This window comes from Tachyglossus aculeatus, chromosome 15 (genome assembly GCF_015852505.1).
Source record: "Tachyglossus aculeatus isolate mTacAcu1 chromosome 15, mTacAcu1.pri, whole genome shotgun sequence".
NCBI lineage: Eukaryota > Metazoa > Chordata > Mammalia > Monotremata > Tachyglossidae > Tachyglossus > Tachyglossus aculeatus.
The window spans coordinates 11,437,140-11,459,241 of record NC_052080.1 but is presented as its reverse complement, the minus strand read 5'-3'; the positions used below and the strand labels follow the sequence as shown (position 1 = coordinate 11,459,241).

Here is a 22,102-nt window from a genome sequence, read left to right as displayed (position 1 = left end):
GATTCAATTTCTCTGAACTGAAAGGAAGAGTACCAGTAGCAATCATTAAGCGTACTGGATTTAAAAATGAGGGCACAGACCCATTCAGCCAACGCAGAGGAATGAATGTGTGGGAGATATGAAATCTGCTTTCTGGAGATATAAAACATGGCCCCTCCTCCCAATCCCCCTTGATGGGGAGTAGCTCTTGTGACTCCTGGGCGGGGAGGGAGGGGAACGTATTTTAAAAAACCGTGAATGAACTATTGTTAAAAATGTATTCATAAACACATGAATGGCCGCAGTGCTTACTCCACAGCGATCACGAGCTGGCATGGCCGTCTTCATTTCAAAGAGAAGATAAACCGTATGGGATTATGCATGGGCTATTTCTCATCAGAGCAGAACACATTTATTTCTTTTCCTAAAACATAAATTCACTGCTATGGCAGGTGGGGGAAAATTCCGGATGTGGCTTTAATCACGTCACTTACAGAACGGGTGCGGAGTTAAGGAAGTCATCATCTGAAAAGAAAATAGTCTAAACTGGAAAAGCACATAAGGAACGGTGTCATTTGCATATCTTAAATGGTCTTGGGTGAATTGGTAATTAGAGAATTCTGCCTCCTGGTTGCATAAATAATATTTTAATTTGAGACCAGAACCTGCAGCGATTTCTCAGAAGACCGCCTGCAGAAGGTTATAGGGAGAAGGAGGTGGAAGGGGAGAGCAGAGACAGAAAGAATTTCAAATTCTCTTGCTCCTATTCAGGATTCAATCAAGTGAAAGAATGCGCTTCCGTGACTGACAGTTGGACACAGACACTGTGACTCTGTGAAGTAATGAGAAGGTTAGTCTGATCATTCCAGATGGCTGGAGGATTCTTTTTATAGATGGTTGTGTGTTCAGGGGACAACACACAAAGAACTCTGTGAGGCATCTTGAGTCACAGGCCTCATGAAATTCCCAGGCGCTCCTCAGACAGTATTTGATTATACGAAGCAGAAATTTAGCTCAATCAGCGGAACAACCCCCATAGAGACATACTGTTCCTTTACGCAACTTTTGGATTTTCCGATTTCAGACCGGTTAGGAAGAGACCGGGAGGTTTTCAGTTAGACTTAGTCGTAAATGAGCAGCCTTTCATGCGCCGTTGCCTTGGAAACTAATCCCCCTACCCCGCCAACCTCAAACTTTTGTAAAACAGAGATTTTTTTGTTCCTGTCTCAGAAAGGAAACTATGATGCCTATCATCAATTAATAATATTTATTCAATCCCCCCCGCCCCACCGCCCAAATCCTAGGCTCTGTCGATGCCTAGAAGTTGGAGGCCGAAGAGAGCAGTGGAAGGATGTTTTCTCCAAGTCACGGGGTGGGGGCGGGGGGGGGGGGGCGGTCACGGTTCATTTTTACACAATCTTCACTGATGAATCAAACATCATAATGATGATCCTAATACATTGTGGTATTTATTCGGTGCTTACTATGTGCCCAGCACTGGGCAAAATGCTGGGATTAATTCAAGGTGATCAGGCTGGACACAATCCCCATCCCACATGGGGTTCACTGTCTAAAGGGGAGAGAAAACAGGTGTTTAATCCCCATTTTACAGATAAGGAAACTAGGTACTGGGAATTTAAATGGATTGCCCAAGGTCACAGAGCAGGCAGTGGCAGAGGTGAGACTAGAATTCAGGTTTCCATTATTGTTGCTTTTAGCAGTCTTTTCACTATATTCATGCATTCAATCGTATTTATTGAGTGCTTACTGTGTGCAGAGCACTGTATTAAGCGCTTGGGAGAGTACAGTACAACAATAAGCGGACACACTCCCTGCTCACAATGAGTTTACAATCTAGAAGGGCAGACACATTAATATAAATAAATAAATTATAAGTATGTACATAAGTGCTGTGGGGCTCGGACAGGGGGATGATAGAAATCTGGGGTAAAGCCAAGAAGGTCAATCTATGTGTTAAGGGCTGCTGTGCAGAATTTCATAATTATTACTACTACTAATAATAATAATAACAACTGTGGTCTTTGTTAAGCATTTACTATGTATCAAGCACTGTACTAATTGCTATAAAATGGGGATTAAATACTTTTCTCCCTCCTATTTAGACTGTGAGATCGATGTGCGATGGGGACTGTGTCCAACCTGATTAACTTGAATCTACTCCAGTGCTTAGAACAGTATTGGACACATAGTAAGTGATTTAAGAATACCATAAAAAAATATTTCTGGAGGAGATGGTGAGGTATTCAGGTCGTACACAGTCCCTGTAGTCCCCTGAGACTCACTGTTTAAGTAGGAGGGAGAACAGTTTAAACCCTTAGATAATATCAGGAGACAGCCAGGGATGAGAACACACAAAACTTCCTGCCCACAACTTATTTTTCCAGCCTAGAGTTCTGAATTTGGGTGAAAATTGCTACAAGCAAATGTGTTAATCCCCTTGAAGGCAAGGGACCATTTCTGATTCCCATGTGTGCATTCTTTCTCAGCACTTAGTACAGTGCTCTGTATGTATATAAGACTAAAATATTTTTTAAACCTCTCACAGGTTGAGTTCCACGCAGATAGGGCTGTTGTTGGAAAATGATGGTATGTTCATTAATTCACATCTCCCCATATAGACTGCAAGCTCACTGAAGGTAAGGCTCTTATCTTTTACTTCTTTTGCTTCCCAAGAACCAAGTTTGACAGTTACCCAGGAGTCACTCCTATCTAAAGAGCGGACACTTGAAGAACTATTGTGTTGCGCAGTCAATCTCGAGACAGAGTTATAGGCCCCCAAATTTAATCATATTAGTAATTCTGAATCTCAGATTCTGTGGAATAAAATCACCGCTCCATCTAAAATCATTATGGATAATTATTTTTTAATAAGTGTTTTAATAAAGGCGAGAGGATTAATGAATGGTTGGAAATTTCTCAGATCTTTAGGGAAAATACTAATTCAAAGTGCTACTACTGTCAAGAAGTAAGAAAATAGTAATTTCCTTAATGCATTTCTGAATCCAAGGTATTTTTCGAACTCAGAGATTTGACACCCATCATTTTTAGAATGCTAATTATCTCTGGTGGTGACACTCCAGGCTTGCATTAGCAATTATTTGGTTAATTGCTCTTCGTTAAGAAATACGTTAGCGTACTAACACTCAGCAGACAACAAGAATTCAGGTGAGTCAAAAATAAACTGTGCATGACGGAGCACTGTGACTACCTTAATCACTCAACAGCCAGTTTACTGGAGGGGAACTATTTTAGTTTGAACTGATAACCAGTCTAAACGTCTGTTTCTTCTTCCACAGTGGATCTCTTCTAAAAGTGAATGTCAAATGATCGGTCAAGCGTTATTCGTTAGGGGCTTACTATACGTCAAGCATTGTGCTACACGCTGGTTTAGTTACAGTACATTTGTAACGTATATATGTATACGTACATGTATGTGTACATGCCTACATGTAGTAACATTTTGCTATAATGTTTTTAGCTGAGTGATCTTCAGTGAGGAGTAACATCTCCACACTAAAACATCTACCATTAAAGATTCCACCGCAGGTTACCCTTTCAAACACTCAGGGAGAACAATTTCTACTCTAAAAATCAAGCTATTATACAAACATACCACTGTGGCCTTCCTTTCAAGATTTTGCTGGAAATTTAATACCACTATTAGATTCCACTGCGTTACAGGGAGAAAAACGAATGAATAAAAGAAGACCATAGCATTTGAAATAAATTAATCATGTTTGAAGTGGATTAGATACGATTTCATTTTAAAATAAAATCTGAAATGGTGCTTTGTTAAGTATTCAATGCAGAGAGTTCTCTTATGACACAGGTAACGGGAAAATTGTGTTGGAGGACCCATCAATTCAATCACGTATTAATGGGTTACCGCCTATATGGTTCAAAGAAAGCACAATGACTGATGTTTTCCGATACAAATTTCTATATTGATGTTATGCCCATCATTAAGAGAATGCTTTACACTTTGCCATTCATTGATACTCAACCCTGTCAAGTACTATACAGTGGCAAAAAAATGAAACACAAAAACTTCTGGCATCCAAACAACTTGAGTTATTCCAAGCTTCTAAAAACTTCTTGGAATGTCATGACAGCCATTTGGGAACAACAAACTTTAAGAGCCTCCAGTGATATGAGGTGGGTGTCTCTAAAGGATACCTTGCTTGCAGACTTTAAGCTAGTGGGTACTTCTAGGAGAAAACATCAGGACCTATTTGATACGCATATGATGGAGATCAAGAAGAGAAGCAGCATGGCTCAGTGGAAAGAGCCCGGGCTTTGGAGTCAGAGGTCATGGGTTCAAATCCCAGCTCTGCCAGTTGCCAGCTGGGTGACTTTGGACAAGCCACTTCAGTTCTCTGTGCTTCAGTTACCTCATCTGTAAAATGGGGATTAAGACTGAGAGCCCCACGTGGACAACCTGATCACCTTGTAACCTCCCCCAGTGCTTAGAACAGTGGTTTGCACATAGTAAGTGCTTAATAAATGCCATTATCATTATTATTATTATTGAAACCAAACAGGAACAGCGCAACATCCTAACCCTGACAAAGAGAATGCCTTCTGAAGTCTTTGTCATGGAATAATGAGCAAGCTAAGAAGCTTGCATGATCAGTGTTGGAATACCAAGGGGGAAGACATACAAGGCTAGTCACAAAGGAATGCAAACTAATAATAATAATGATAGCAATAATAATAATAGTATTTAAGTGCTTACTGTGTGCTAAGCACTATACTAAGGAATGAGATAGATAAAAGAGAATCAGGTTCCACATGGGGCTCATAAGCTGAATAGAAAGGAGAACACATAGTGAACCTCCATTTTAGGGAACAGAGGCACAGAGAAGTTAAGTGACATGCTTAAGTCACACAGCCGGTAAGTGGTGGAGCTGGGATTAGAACCCAAGGCCTCCGATTTCCAGGCCCCTGATCTTTCCACCAGGCCAGGCAAACTACTATACTACTGAGTGGCATCACCACATCCATCCTTGGCAGACACCACAAACAAGTACACAACGGTTTCTTCTTACCTCACATTAACTTGCACCAGCATGTAGATCGTGGTATACCAGAACAAACGTGTTGTGGGAGAGATGTGTCCGAGTACATCCGTCAGATAAAATCCAAATCGTGTAATGTAAACATGCATTATAGGAGAGATGACTGTACTTATTTTAAGGGCCCATATTGGAGCTAATTAGCGCTAAGTGGTAAAGTGATCATATCCAGAGTTTCAATGCCGAGGAAAAATAAAAGTTGTACAGTGCTACTTGATTCCTTACCGCCAAGCTGGTTCACAGCATGTAAATTGAAAACTCCAGGGATTGTGGCTATCCACTCTAATGTACTTGCCCAGTGCTTGGTACCTCAGTTTCTTCATCTGTAAATTGTGGATTAAGATCGTAACTCCTATGTGGGACACGGACTGTGTCCTACCTTGTATCTACTGTAGTGCTTATTACAGTGCCTGGCATATAGTTAGTGCTTAACAAAGAGCATAAAAACAAACAACCCCCCTCTTCAAAAAAAAAAAAACAAACCTGAATATTTTATGGTTTGATACCTCTGGGTAAGATAATTCTATTTTATATGGCATTTATTCCATGCTGACTATGTGCCAGGCCCTGTTCAAAGCACTGGGGCAGATACAAGCTAATCACACTGTCCATATCCTACATGGGGCTCACAGTCTTAATCCCCATTTTACAGATGAGATGACTGACTAAGTGACTTGCCCAACGTTACACAGCAGAAAGGTAGTGTAGCCGGATTTGGAACCCAGTCCTCTGACTCCCAAGCCCATGTTTCATCCACTATGCCACACTGCTTCTCTAATAGTATTTCCAATCTGAATTTGTATTTGAACATTTTGCCCCAATTTTAATTCACGATATTCTAGCCCCTTAGAGCTCTCTGTCAAAAACAATATTTCCCAGAAAATGTAAGAAAATGAGGAATGCATGTTTTCCTCACTGCCTCTCAACCACACATTTCTCTTCTCTTCCAACAAGTAGATAATTTATAATAATAGAATACAACAATGATGTTTAACCCCAGAATTATCATCTCATGGTCGCACACCTGTTTGCCTCCAACTAATCATCTTTAAAAAGGTTACTAAACTTCAGATCAAGGTTCAACACTGATTATTGGTGAGTCCTGATTATCCGTAGAGCATTTACTTTAAGAGGTGCTTTAGGTGAATGTACTAGTCATTAATCTCAGAAATGGCTCAATGAAAGGAAAGTTGAGTGTTCCTTACTTTATAACTAAATCAATAATAAACTCTGAGGTGTAGTTTCACCGTGACTAGAAAGAAACACAGATCTTCTGATTCATTCATTCATTCAATCATATTTATTGAGCGCTTACTGTGTGCAGAGCACTGTACTAAGCGCTTGGGAAGTAAAAGTCGGCAAGGATTCCTTCTGCGTCTACCTGTCGGTCACCAGACTGTATGATTTCCAGTTACCTTCCCAGAAATCCTATAAATGCATTATTTTTCAATCATATGTTGTGGAATATTTCAAGTATCTCTGTTATTCAGATGACTGGAAATCAGTTATAAAGTGTTCATTCCATTAAAAAAATGGGTGTTCCCTCCTTATTCTTGAAATGTTAATATATAAAGCTAGTTGGTAGATTGCAAATAAAAGGACTTTATTATAACTTTTAAAAGGAAAATTACCGATTACTATATTAGCAAGAAAGGTCACACAGAGGAAAATAGCTGGATAGAGCATACACTGTACATTTACAAAGGAGCCAGATGAATGAAATCAATCAGTCAGTCATATTTATTGAGTGCTTACTGTTTGCTGAACACTGTCCTAAGAGCTTGGGGAGTACAATATAACAGAGTTGGTAGTCACGTTCCCTGCTTACAAGGAGGTCACGGTCTAGAGGGAATAAACTGAGAAACATCAGTGGTCATTAGGGTAGGAGTTGTATACCTGTTGCTTAGTGGGTCAGCTCAGTCGGGGGCCTTTATGAGATTATACATGGGGTCTCTTTGACTGTGATGGATTGAACTATTATAAGAGAGAGAGAGACCAAAATCATTCAAACGGAGAATTTCTGAGATTCAATTTTGCTGAAAAGCTGTACTTAAAAGCATCAGTCAATCAATGGTATTTATTGAGTGCTTACCATAAGCAAACCACTGTACTAGACATCATAATTTCCAATAATGACAAGTGTAACACTTCTTTTAATTATCCCAAAAGCATGGCTTGGTGGAATGAACGTAAGACTAGGAGTCAAGAGACTGAATTGGGTTCAAATCCTGGCCCTGCCACTTGCCTGCTGTGTGACTTTGGGCAGTCACTTAACTTCTCTGTGCCTCAGTTTCCTCACCTGTAAAATGGGGATTAAAAAGTTGTTCTCTCTGGCCCTTGGACAGTGAATCCCCACAGATGATCTAATTGGATTGTATCCACCCCAGCTGTAGTAGAAGTACCAGACACCTGATGAACACTTTCTGAATTATACTCTGCATTGTTCATTCATTCATTCATTCATTCAATCATATATTTTGAGCACTTACCACTTGCAGAGCACTGTACTAAGCGCTTGGGAAAGTACAATACAACAATAAGTGGACACATTATCTGCCTATAAAGAGCTTCCAGTCTTGTGGGGGAGGCAGATATTAACATAAATAAATTATAGATAAGTACATAAGTGTTGTGGGGCTGGGAGGAGGAGATGAATGAAAGGAGCTAGTTAGGGTAATGTAGAAGGACGAGGGAGAAGAAAAAAGGAAGGCTTAGTCAGGGAAGGCATTTTGGTGGAGAAGTGCCTTCAGTAAGTCTTGGAAGGGGAGAGAGTAATTAATTGTCTGTCAGATTTGAGGAGGGCCAGAGGTAGAATGCACTGTTGTTATACACTAATGGGTTTTTATCTGTCTCCCAGAAGGTCTAGTTTCAAGGGGATAAACTAAGGTACTGGAAGCATTGAGCTCATTATTTCTCCTGATGATACAACCATGTGGTACTGCATTACTCTGTTTCTCATTCTAAATCCAACTTCTCTTTTCACCCACACTCTTCAGATGCATTTCTTCCCTGCTGGAGTGTGATAGAAGAGCAAGGTAACATCCTTACCAGTAATCACTCAAAAAAGCGGGTTAAACATCTCAGGGTTAAGTGAAAAGGAGATGAATTAATTCACAAAGTAGATATGTTTGTACCTCAGAGTGCTTTGTGACACACTAGAAACACTAAAGCATGATGCAGGGGAATGTTTGAGAAAAATTCCACAGCTTCATTTTAAGTAAAGCTGGACTCGAGAAAAACACATTTAAGGCCATTTTCTGTTTGCCTTAGTAGATCTTACATTTAGATACTGTCACTATCATAAAGGTTTTACCAGATTTTGCTATAAATTCAGCTGGCTGAAATCTCACATCAATGTTTACAGGATATAATGGATGGTTAAAACTAGTGGGGAGATTTGTTCTGAATAACATTTATTTTTATGTCTGTTTTACCCACTACACTGTAAGCTCCTTGAGGGCAGACATCATGTCCACCAGCTCTATCGTACTGTTTTTTCCCAAGAACTTTACAGTACTTTGAACACAGTAAGTACTCCATAAATACCACTGATGGATTGATTTACATAAGCTCACTTCTTTCCTACGATGTCTGTTTCATCAAAGCATTTGATAGGGAAAAATAAAATTTTGACCAGTGGGATTTTAAATTATTGTAAATTTTCCAACAACATCGACGTTAGTGGAATTGGGGTTTAAAATGTGAGGAAACAAAGGGATTGAAAAATATGAATCCTGGAAGGGAGGCTGGGTGTTTAAAATCAAAATACCAGACGTACAAATCTCCAGTGCCATAGAGAAGCAGCGTGGCTCAGTGGAAAGAGCACGGGCTTTGGAGTCAGAGGTCATGGGTTCAAATTCCGGCTCTGCCAATTGTCAGCTGTGTGACTTTGGGCAAGTCTCTTCACTTCTCTGGGCCTCAGTTACCTCATCTGTAAAATGCGGATTAAGACTGTGAGCCCCCCGTGGGACAACCTGATCACCTTGTAACCTCCCCAGTGCTTAGAACAGTGCTTTGCATATAGTAAGCACTTAATAAATGCCGTTATTATTGTTATTATTATTATTATTATTATTATTGTTATTATTATCATTATTATATGAGGATGGGACCTGGGGAGGACCTGCAGAAATCCAGGCTATCTGGTAATAAAGTCAGATGAACGGTCACCCATGGTGACTGAATTAAGCTTGGGCTGTAAATCCCTTGTGGGAGCTGTCGTGTCTATCAGCTATATTGCGCTCTTCCAAGAGGTTAGTACAGTGCTGTGCACGCAGTAACTGTTCAATAAATACCACTTCTCTGTGCCTCAGTTACCTCATCTGTAAAATTGGAATTAAGACTGTGAGCCCCACATGGGACAAGGATTTTGTCCAACTCGATTTGCTTGTATACACCCTTGCACTTAGAGCAGTCCCTGGCATACAGTAAGTGCTTAACAAATACCATTATTATTATTATTATTGTTATTATATGACATTGGTGCCATCCACTCCCTCCCTTCCCCATTGCCGGAGTCTTCTGGTCTAAAGCTGAAACTAAAATCAAATCCAAATTGCTTCTACTGTTAAAGTTAAACCTAATTTTTATCTGAATTTTTAAAAACCCTCAAAAATGATCACCCAAATTGTTTGTTTAACTCATAACATCTGCTGCACCCTCACTGAGGGTATATTTTACTTTTCATATTAACAGAGATACCGCCCGTGTATGTCTGCATAGAAAAAAAATTCCAGCTAAAAGGAAATGGAGTTGCCTGATATTATCTGTGCACAGTTTCCAAGTTATATTTCCAATTTCTTGCTTTGCCCGCTTGAGTCGTGCTCATTATTATTTTAAGATAAAGGGATACCTAGTAGGTTGCCTTTCAAACAGGAAAAAACACCCCTTATTCTTCAAACTTCTCTATGACATAATGCTTTTAGACTTTGAGAAAAGCATCATTTTTCAATACCCAAATTCAAAGCTAGTTTATAAATGGACCTGCAGTGCTTTGAGGGTCTTGACTTGTCTCAGTGTTCAAACTATGAAAATATGCTTTCTATGTCAATAATTGTCTTTCACACTTCAATATTTGAACTCTCCCATTAAAATTTGAATCACTTCCTGAGTGTGCCCAAAATTCCTTCTTATAAGATCACCTGCAGGTTCAGCACCAAACTCACCAAAGGAGTGGTAAAATATAGAAATCACCAAGGCAATGTATCTCAGGCCTTTTTACCAGTGTAATTCTGACTTTTTTCTTACTTTGTACAGGACCACAATTTTGTTAGGAGCTGGGATGATTTTAGAGGATATTTCAAGTAGAAAGAGAGAGTCACTGGAGTAGATGTTTGAAGGATTTAACCCAGAAAATATGCACTTACTGGGCTGATAAAAATACTTAATATAATGAAATAATTCAACAATGGCTGTGTATGGCCTTTACGGAGTCACTCGATCTCAGAGAGTGGAGAAAAAGATAATTCACAAAGTAGTTTATAAATGAAAGGGGGATGTTTCCTATTCACTTCTTACCATGAATGATGGCTGTGATAATATTAAAAAAAGAATCTCCTAAACAGCAGATCATCACCTCTAACCTGCTAATCTACATACCATACTTTTGGAATTTGGAGGTACACAGATTTCTTATGCTTGCCCATGCTTACCTCATAGAAAGAAGATGGATGCAAAGAAGAGTAGAAATTATTTATCCCCATCCTCTCTAAAGCCCTATGTGAGACAGGGACTGTGTACCCTCCATTATCTTGTAACTACCCCACTGCTTAGAACAGTGCCTGGCACATAGAAAGCATTTAACAAATACCATAATTACTATTAATTATTATTATCTAGCCCCTTAGTTTTGTGAGAAATTTTCAGGAAAAACTGAAGCCACAAAATAGGAACAGCCCTGAAATCATGATAATCCTTTGCTTTTCACAATTGACAATTAACTGAAAGAAAAGCTCAACCTTATTAGCCTTGTATAAACTTGAAAGGACTTTCTCCATCTCAGTTTGTCATGCATGTTTGTAACTAAGCATGAGGTGATGTAATAATAATAATAATAATAATAGTATTTGTTAAGCCTTACTATGTGCCAAGCACTGTTCTAAGTGCTGGGGTAAATACAAGGTAATCAGGTTGTCCCACCTGAGGTTCACAGTCTTAATCTCCATTGCCAGAATTGAGGGACAGAGAAGTTAAGTGACTTGTCCAAAGTCACACCGCTAATAAGTGGTGCAGCCGGGATTAGAACCCATGACCTCTGACTTCCAAGCCAGTGCTCTTTTCACTAAGCCATGCTGCTTCTATGCCTGGAACACTTAAGAGCTAAATTACTTGCCAAATCAAGCAGCTTCTCAATTTTCTCTATTATGTGTCCAACATAGTTATGGCAAAGAAAACTGGAAGCTGACCACATAAATCATCAAAAGACACTTAATCAAGGTCTCCTTCCCTAAAAGCCTTGGAAATGAAACCACAGAATCAACAAGGAGGAAATACAGATAAGATCATGTGTATCCTAGGGTGTGGAGCTGCATATACCAACATTGTGGGTTTGATGGAGAAATTGGGAGCGTGTAGTCATGGCTTTCTGTGAGGTTTTAGGGGAAAGGTACTTTTTTCTTAGGAGAATTCCTGAGGTGGTGATTGTTTGGGGAAAAATCATCAAGAAACATAGCTCTCTCTCTCTCTCTCTCTCTCTCTCAAAACCCCACAGAAATCTGCAACTATTCTACCCTAGCTGTTCCCTAGATGATGAATTGTCCTATATTCCCCAGAAAACACCGACACAAAGTTTTGAGAGTAAGCTCTTTATGGGCAGGGAATGTGCCACTTGCTTAGTCTATACGTCTCAAGAGTCTAGTATAGTGTACCATACCAAGTAGGGGCTCAATAAATGCTATGACTACTATTTGCTACTATTTACTATTTGTGGCAACTAAGACACACTTTCTTCAGATGCCCCGAACACTGACTTATAGATGTCTTAATTGAACTGCCAAAGTAATTGACACTGTTTTATGGGATGCAGGAATCCCAGTACTTATCAGCACGGAGAAAGCATAGCCTAAATCTCTGCAAACAGCCTTCAGTTGGGATTTTAGCTGCACATTGATTCAAGTTTCTCTTGCTCTATTTCCTATTCAGCTGCTTTTCATGCTAGAATTAAGGACTGGGGTCTGTTTAAAAATCCATTAAAGCTAAAAAGAGGGAGCGATAGTGAATATCTTTTATTGGTTTCTTTATCCCATTAGGTTGATTCTTTTTATCCATGCCCGCGTTCTTTTAGCTATTAAACATTCATCATTTGGCTGGCTTTTCAAGTGAATGATTCGGCCTACCTTTTCTGGAAGCGGAGGGGGGTTGAATCTCCTCGCACACACCTGGAACACATCCGGATGAGGTTTGCCATTCTTCACTTCTGGATCGTCTCCCAACACGATGTGGTGGAACAAGCTAAAGAACTCCTTGTGCCTGCTCGTCTTCATTTCGAAGGTCTCCCGGGCTGAGCTGGTGGCCACGGCCATGGGGATCTGATGCCTGTGCAGATGGCGGATCAATTTCTCCACGCCTTGGAGGGAGAAGAACAACATGAGGAGAGGACAAGGATATTGTAAATCCCCCCCATTTACAACTCTTCTCGGGGGCAGAACTTGTGAGGCTGGAATGCGTCCGATGCTTCGGTGAATCTTCTACGGAGCTCTCCGATCCCAGACTGTCTGGGGGATTGGTTATACATTTTGAAACGTCCAACTCAAACCAAAAATTGAAAAAGCAATCCAGTGTTTATCTGGAGCCATTCCCGAGGTAAGAGAAGTTGATTTTACTCCATAAGAAAGGTTACTTTCCTTCAGTACATGAGGCTCTAACGAGAGAAAAAAACAGAGGGATGTGGACTTGGGATTTTGATGTGTCTTTAAGCGTGCAGCTATACCAAGGGAAGGAAATGATCACAGTAGTTACATGAAAAGGGGACGCTTATCAGCCTCTACTTTCATACAAGAGGGAATAAGCAAGGGCTGTCGTATGGTGGCTTTTCTACTCTGAGTGAACAGTTTGTCCAAAAAGGTAGCTTTGATCTCGTGACAGAACCACCTGGAAATGAAGCCGGTGTTTCCAGCATGGTACAGTAAGAAGGATGGAGGGGTGTATGTGGATACATTGAAACAATTCCCTGAAATGGAAATGAGCTGAACTCTGAGACAAAGGGAGGCTTTGAAAATGGCTTAGTAAATCAGTGTCAGCTAATTGATTTAAAAAAATCTTCCCTACACCCAAAAGGAGTCCATTAATCAATCAATGGTATTTATTGAGCACTGGGTGCAGAATACAGTAATAATAATAATTACAATTTGTAAAGTACTTGCTGTGTGCCAGCCACTATACTAAGCACTGGGGTAGATACAAGCTAATCAGGTTGGACACAGTCCCTGTACCATGTGGGGCTCACAGTCTCAATCCCCATTGTACAGATGAGGTAACTGAGGCACAGAGAAGTGAAGTGACTTGCCCAAAGTCACACAGCAGACCAGTGGCGGAGCTGGAATTAGAATCCACGTCCTTCTGACACCCTGGCCCATGCTCTATCCATTAGGCTGTGCTGTTTCTGAGCTAAGTGCTTGGGAGAGTACAATATAATAGAGTAATATTTCTTGGCAGCCCATGCTAACAATCCTCCACTTTCTTGTTCAGTTGTGTCACAACTTCCTCCATGTCATCTGTCATAATTCCAAATGCCCTGTTAATTGTTGTAACAAACCTTTTAGCCGTCGGCAGAACTGGGATTAGACCTCAGGACCTCTGACTCATAGGTCCAGGCTTTTTCAGAGGGCACTCAGAAGCAGTGTGGCTTCGTGGAAAGAGCACGGGCTTGGGAGGTCATGGGTTCTAATCCCGGCTCCACCCTTGCCAGCTGTGTGACTTTGGGCAAGTCACTTAACTTCTCTGGGCCTCAGTTACCTCATCTGAAAAATGGGGATTAAGTCCGTGAGCCCCAAGTGGGACAACCTGATCACTTTGTATCCCTCTCAGCGCTTAAAACAGTGCTTTGCACACAGTAAGCACTTCACAAATACCATTATTATTATTGTCCAGCACTAACAGTCTTCTGGACCAGCCCTGGTCCTGACCCTCGCCTTCAGGTGGTTTCAAGAGAAAAGACGGAATTAGAGGGCCTTTGGCTTTCTGGGGTTTGCGTACAAAAACTCCAAGTACCGTAATGTTCGTGTTTCTGGGCCACCCAGAAAATATAGTCAGTCTACAAGTCTGTGATGTTTCTGGGCCTCTTAAAATGGTTAGGGGTCACATATTGGCCCATGGAAAGGATGAACCTTAGATAAGCGGGGGGGGGGGGGGCTATCATTTGCATAATGTTCAGAGCCATCCCTGGAGATCAGATGACTTATGAACTGCATGTTTTATATTCAGCCTGGACCAATATTATTTCATTCTCTGTATAGGAAATTCAGTCCCAAATGGAATAATCAAGACTTAGTGAATGTCCTTGAAAAATTCTCCACCTGATATGTCTGGCCCTTGATTTGACAGCCCCTTTATCATTCAAGAGGCGTAAGACGGTATACACCTTTTCACCCATCCTTGCTTCCTTTATTCATCGCCCCGCCATGCCTCACAGCACTTATGTACATAGCTTTAATTTATTTATTTATATTAATGTCTGTCTCCCCTTCTGGACAGTAAGCTCCTATTGGGCAGGGAATGTGTCTGTTATATTTTATTCTCCCAAATGCATAGAACAGTGCTATGCACACAGTAAGCACTCAATAAATATGATTGATTGATGTTCCTGTAGGAGATTAAACCTCAAAGAATAGGTGGTTTAAATCTCCAATGCAAATACTCGAGGTAGAGGTTTTTGATAATCACTAAATCAATCAACTGTATTTGTAAAGTGCTTAGTCCATGCATAACTCTGTATTAAGCACCTGGGAGAATATAATAGAGTTAATTGACATGGTCCTGGCTCTCAAAGAGCTTATCATCAATATATCTCATGATCAGGTTTTCTGGTGTGTCTGTTTCAAATGCTTGATCACAAATCTACAATGGTTTGGCTTTTTCTCAAAGAATTTACAACACTCTTCCTGTTCTATGGTTTATATGTTATTCTTCTCACAACGTGAATAAATCCTCCTCATCAGTTGATCACTGATATTTATTGAGCGCTTACTGTGTACTAAGCACTTAGAAGAGTAATCAATATTGTATTTATTGAGCGCTTGCTGTGTACGGAGCACTGTACTAAGCGCTTGGGAGAGTACGATGGAAGAGAGTTGGTAGACAGGGTTCCTGCCCATTGCAAGCTTAGCATGTAGAGTGCAATATAACATAATAGAAGCAGCATGGCTCAGTGGAAAGAGCACGGGCTTTGGCGTCAGAGGTCATGGGTTCAAATCCCAGCTCCACCGACTGTCAGCTGTGTGACTTTCGGCAAGTCACTTCACTTCTCTGGGCCTCAGTTCCCTCATCTGTAAAATGGGGATGAAGACTGTGAGCCCCACGTGGGACAACCTGATCACCTTGTAACCTCCCCAGTGCTTAGAACAGTGTTTTGCACATAGTAAGCACTTAATAAATGCCATTATTATTATTATTATTATTATAGTTGGCAGACATGTTCCCTGCCTAGAAGGAACTTATAGTCTAGAGGAAGGAGTTTATGGACTTCATGTAAATAGATGTCATGGGTTTGTAGAAGGCAAGCAAGTAATCCATCTGCTCTTTCCTGGCCTTAGGCTACTGTTCTTCTTGCAAAAGAAAGTTCTTTCAGATGGCAGAATGTCAGGGTGATTGACATTTCTTCTGCCTCATGGTGTGATGTTATGAAACATTTTGAAATAGCTGCAGGTGCTGGGATTCATTCATTCAATCAATCAATCAATCAATCAATCATATTTATTGAGCGCTTACTGTGTGCAGAGCACTGTACTAAGTGCTTGGGAAGTACAAGTTGGCAACATATAGAGGCAGTCCCTACCCAACAGTGGGTTCACAGTCTAAAAGGGGGAGACAGAGAACACAACCATAGTAACAAAATAAAATATATAGAATAGATATGTACAAGTATTCAATCGTATTTATTGAGCACTCACTGGGTGTGTGCAGATCACTGTACTAGGATGTGTGTGTTGTCAGAAAAGCTCCATTAGCACTTTCCAGTTACGAAGTTCCATGATGACTTGAATGATGCCCTGTTTGGAGATCTGCCATTGGTCATCACATCCCATGGGCCTGTTCATTCAGTGAGATGGCTGAAAGAACTTCCTTAAAAACTAGACCTGGAATTCCCACTCCTCTCCAACTGGGACAATCCCATCTGAGAGCAGATTTTTTTTTTCCCCCCTCTGTTGCAAGCTGTGATCAATGGTATTTTTGAGCTCTTACTGTGTACAGCACTGTACTAAGCACTAGGGAGAGTACAATACAACACAGTTCTCTGCCCACAACGGGTGATAAATGTAATTTGTATGAAATCCATGATTTTTTTTTCTCCTTTGGTTATCTTCAAATCATCACAGTAATTTGAATAAGTGTTCAGGTTTTGTATGCCTATATCAATTATTCCTAACAATTCATCTCTGCTTAAGTCACTGACTGCAAAAGGACTTAATTACCTGGGCAACCTTATTAATATTCTTGTTATTTTTGTATTGTATAAGCCTTCCCAGCTACTCCTTCAGCTTACTGATATATTTTATTCTCCTTTCTGGCATGCATTTCTCCCTGTTGACTCATTTATTGTTATGCTGTTGAATTGTAGTTTTAGTTCCATTAATCTTATTGCTGTAACATTTGGACAGTAAATCAGACAATGCTCATATTCCGAGCCAGTATATCATTGATATATTGACGCAAAACCTGATAACTTGGTTTGGAGATTTGCAAATGGCATGGTGTTTCAGGTCTGTGTCTCTAAACTGGTCCTGATGATGTGAAAATAATGCCCTACTAATACGCAAACGCATTGTTGCTGCCCGTTAATTTCATATATAAGGAAGCAGTGTGGCTCATGGAAAGAGCACGGGCTTGGGAACCAGAGGTCGTGGGTTCAAATCTCGGCTCTGCCACTTGTCAGCTGTGTGACTTTGGGCAAGTCACTTAACTTCTCTGTGCCGGTTACCTCATCTGTAAAATGTGCATGACTGTGAGCCCCACATGGGGTAACCTGATCATTTTGTATCCTCCCCAGCACTTAAAGTGCTTTGCACATAGTAAGCACTTAACAAATGCCATCATTATTATTATTATACATCATGACGGCTGCTGGTTTCCTCCATCCCTTTCTGGAGAAGATCTGATATAAATGGGGCTTCATCTGCTTTTCTTATGGATCTTAACTGTGTTGAACTGCCATCTAATCAAATTTATTTCAGCTTCAGTCACAGGCTTCACTGCAAAAATTTTTCCTAGAATATGTTACTTTTTTTTTTTGGTAAATCGATGTATCAGCTCCTTGTATTGGGTCTGGGCTTCTGTTGTTTTCCAGAAAGAGGTAAACAGGAAAGGGTGTGGGAAAGCAGGATGGAGAAGAGAGGTAGAGGGAAAAGGGGAAGGGAAAGAGAGGAAAATGAAGAGGGGGAGGAAAGGGAGAGGGAGTGGAAGGGGGAAAGGTGAAAGAGAGAGAGAGAGCAAGAGAGAACTGGAGTATCTATTTTTTCTTTGTCTCCCTGTCCTGCCCTTTTATCATCAGTGGAATTTACTGAATGAATTTACTGAGCAAATGGAATTTACTGAGATGCAGCGTGGCTCAGTGGAAAGAGCATGGGCTTTGGAGTCAGAGGTCATGGGTTCAAATCCCAGCTCTGCCAACTGTCAGCTGTGTGACTTTGGGCAAGTCACTTCACTTCTCTGTGCCTCAGTTACCACATCTGTACAATGGGGATTAAAACTGTGAGACCACCCATGGGACAACCTGATCACCTTGTAACCTCCCCAGTGCTGAGAACACTGCTTTGCACATAGTAAGTGATTAACAAATACCATTATTATTATTATTATTACTGAGTGCTTACTATGTGCAGAATACTGTACTAAATGTGTTTACTAAGCTTGGCCCATTGTTTGTCATCTAAACTTGTAATTGCGTAGGTTCCGAGACTAGCATGTTATATTCCTATCCATTCCTATCACACATTTCATGTGCTATATGGACAGGGCGAATGTGTCTACCAACTCCATTGCATTATTCACTCCAAAGAGTGCTTTACACATGGTAAAGCACTCAATAAATACCAATGATTGACTGCAGAACACCGAGAGATGGCACTTTGATTTGGTTACACCTTGTGATTCTTACGATTTCAGAACATCTGATGCCAATCCTGATATTCTGCTCCACAGATGACTTTTTTATGGCATTTAAGTGCTTACTCTGAGTCAAGCACTTGTACTTCCCAAATGCTTAGTACGATTGAATGAATGAATGAAAAGCACTGAGAACTGAATCTTGCAATGAGGGGCTAGGTTTGGACCCTTTTAGTCCCTTCTAGACTGTGAGCCCGTTGGTGGGTGGGGACCATCTCTACATGTTGCTGATTTGTACTTCCCAAGTGCTTAGTACAGTACTCTGCACACAGTAAGTGCCCAATAAATATGATTGAATGAATGTATTAAACATGCTGTTAAATAAGCTAATCAGGTTGGACACAGTCCCTATCCCACAAGGGGCTCAATCTTAATCCCCTTTTTACAGATGAGGTAACTGCGGCAAGAGAAGTGAAGTGACTTGCCCAAGGCCACACAGCAGATGAATGGTGGAGCTGGGATTAGGAATCAGGTCTTTCCAACTCCCAGATCCATGCTCTATCCACTGGGCCATGCTGTTTCTCAAGGTTAAAGACACAACACCTCCTGATAATTCTCCCTTTTTTTGTTAGAGAAATTCCGAGCTTCATGCTGAAAGATCAATATGTGCTTGGGTTACCAAGATTACTAGCCAAATATAGAGCCCACCTATGCAATCAATCAATTAAAAAATCAGTGGTACTATTAAGTAACTACTGAATGAGGGGCACTATACTAAGCACTCTGGAAAGTACAGCAGACATAAGACACATCTTCCTTGCTCTCAACAGCTCACTGTCTGGTTAGGAGAGACAAACATGAATTATTTGCACATAGCTTGGCGCTTACTCTAGAGAAAATTATATGAGGCAGTTACATGCCCCAGGGAGCCAGGCAGTTGGCCTAATGCCTAGGAATTGCAGGTTTGAAACTGCAATTGGTTGGCTAGTGACCCTTCACATATAACAGACTGTCCGCCAAACTGATCCACTATTTAAGCAGATACTTCCCCTCGGTTTTAAAAGGCTTTACTCTGCTAGTTGAAATTCATAATCACCTCGGTATTTCATTTTTTACTTGAATAAGGTCTTTCCATTATATTTACCTGTATTGATTTACCTACTTAATTCTCCCATATACTGTGTTTCCGCCAGTGAGGTTGAAAAGTCTCCAATAAATGAAAATGTGGAATGAATCAAAAATTAAGCCCTACTCTCAGACAGGCAAGTTAATGTGCTCTGAACCAGCCTTGCGTATCATTTCTAAAAATTTTCCAGTCTGCAAACACATTTTCCCTACACCACCTCATCCCACAAAAGCTACACAGGAGGTAAAATATGACATTATTTAAACGTGTGTGGCATAAACTGTCACTGACCCTGGGGTAATTAGTAATGGTAATAGTAATTACTTGCTAAGTGCTCATTATGTGCCAAGGACTGTACTAAGCAATGGGGTAGATACAAGATAAGCAGGTTGGATAAAATCCGTGTTCTGCTTGGGGCTCACAGTCCAAGTAGGAGGGAGAACAGGTTCCTCACCCCCATTTCACTCCTCTTGTTTGGGCTGCCCTTGCAATCCATCAATCAATCCATCTTATTTATTGAGTGCTTACTGTGTGTAAAGCACTGTACTGCGTATTTAGGAGAGTACAATATGAGTTGGTAGACACCTTCCCTACCCACAATGAGCTCACTGTCTTTCAGCAACAGTAGTAGGAGGAGGAGGAGCGGTAGCAATGAGCAATGAGGTAGCAATGTGCTTTACTAAGCACTTAGATAAAACAGAAGAAAAAGAAATATTCCCTTACTTGTCAAAGACAGCTTCTTTTATGCAGTATATCTAGAAATGATTAATTCAACTTGGTTTCATTAGACATTGTCCTTCAATTGTGAGGATTTAGGCATATTTTGAAAATTGTAAATTCTTCCTAATGGGCCAGGCCATTTCCCCGCTGATATGTTTGTTCTTCACCTTCTCTTCTCAGCTTAACATTGACCAGAAACAAACCAAATGTGGTAAATAGATAATAGAAGGCCTGTGGCCATGGCAACTGAGATTTCCACTAGGGAAAAAAGATGAGAAGATTATCTTCATTAAATTAAAGAGCTTTATGATCTGCAGTAGCTCCTTCCATTGTTCACACCATAACCTATGAAACATTGATATAAATCCAAAGAAAATGATCATTTATATCGTATTATGAAATAACATTAATATGGATAGTAAATAGTAGTATGCCAAATGTGTGAAATATGATTTTAAGGAGAATCAAAGAGGAGAAGATAACTGAGCCACGCTCTTGATCCTGATTTCAATCAGCCTGACCAAAATCGATACACTCACAAATTTGCATTAGTCCAACAATTTGGAGAAAGAAAACAAGACAGCTCTCAGTTTGATCCTGTCAGGAGCCTTGATAAGATGCACATATTCAAAAGTAAACAGTTCCCTGATGTTATGTTAATTCTTTTAGGTGGGGGTGCACAATTATTCTGGAGAAAAGGCCCTTTCCTTATCCTGGTGGAGGGCTCCCTTAAGGACTTCACAAACTGTTACCCTTGAAGAGTCACTTAACAGGAAGACTGGGAAAGGCAAAGTGGAGAGCAGTGGGGAGACAGAATTGAGAAGCAGCGTGGCCTCGTGTATAGATCATGGGCGTCATAAGGACCTGGGTTCTAAGGGAGAATATCCACAATGTTCTGCGGTATTTTTTTATTATTAAATGTACTGAATCTATACATCCTTTAAGGTCATTATTTAAAATGTACAGAAGAAATTTGCTTTTAAACTTCGGAATTCCCAAGAAATGTCATCTGGTGAAATTAGTTCTTTCCCAAACAGACGAGCTAAAATACTAGACCTAGATAATGCAAAATATTTTGCTCTCTAGTTAGATTATTAGCTTGATCTTCTTGGTCTAGAGGCAAAAATTTACCTATTTGACTCCATTCCTTTTCAACTGATGTACCTGTGTTAGAGAGAAAATCAGTGAGGGGAGTCGTCTATAAACCACAAGTTAAACAAGTAGGTGGTGTCATGCTAACCGCTAAAACACAGACATGTATTTAAATAGAAAATCCCCATGATCCGAAAGATAACAATAATAATGGAAAGATTGTCCTTGGAAACTACAGTGTGTTTCATCCAAGCTGCTCAAACACTGACACGAAAATCAAACCTCACGTCATAGAGCCCCATTATCCTACACTATGGATTGTAGAGACTTGTCCAGAAATGCTATTTTTCCAAGACCTCATAGCAGATAAACGCTAGTTGGAGAAACAAAACTTGCCTTATTCCTAATCCAGTTTCCAGCTCTAACCATGAGACACCCTGCCACTTGCCACCCCAGTCTTCACATGGGTGAGACTTCTGTTTCTGGTTACTTGACATTCTATATGCAGTTATGCATTATGGATAACCGCAACCATACCAATCAATCAATCGTATTTATTGAGCGCTTTGGTACAGAGCACTGTACCAAACGCTTGGGAGAGTAAAACACAACAGTATAATAGATCCCTTCCCTGCCCAAAATGAGCTTACAGTTTAGAGAGGGAGGTAGGCATTAATTAAATTACAGAGACTTACATAAGTGCTATACATAAGGTGGGGGGTGAATAAAGGGAGCAAGTCAGGGCAATGCAGAAGGGAGTAGGAGAAAAGGAAATGAGGGCAAAATCAGGGAAGGCCCCTTGGAAGAGATGTGCCTTCAATAAGGCTTTGAA

The 22,102-nt window shown here is 40.5% G+C and overlaps 1 protein-coding gene across 3 annotated transcripts in view; it reads right to left on the bottom strand.

Annotated features, from left to right (window-relative positions):
* Positions 1-22,102, bottom strand: part of LOC119937832 (pseudouridine 5'-phosphatase) — a 101,230-nt gene that overhangs the window by 15,261 nt on the left and 63,867 nt on the right. For 2 of the 3 annotated variants that reach the window (XR_005454226.1, XR_005454227.1), the window contains exons 3-4: positions 12,410-12,639; positions 292-504 (exon numbers count right to left, since the gene is read on the bottom strand). Coding sequence is in view for 1 of the 3 variants with exons in the window: in XM_038757488.1 (XP_038613416.1) it covers positions 12,410-12,639 (230 nt within the window). In the remaining 2 variants the exon portion in view is untranslated. The remainder of the gene's footprint in view (positions 1-291; positions 505-12,409; positions 12,640-22,102) is intronic. The other variant, XM_038757488.1, reaches the window with a different exon arrangement.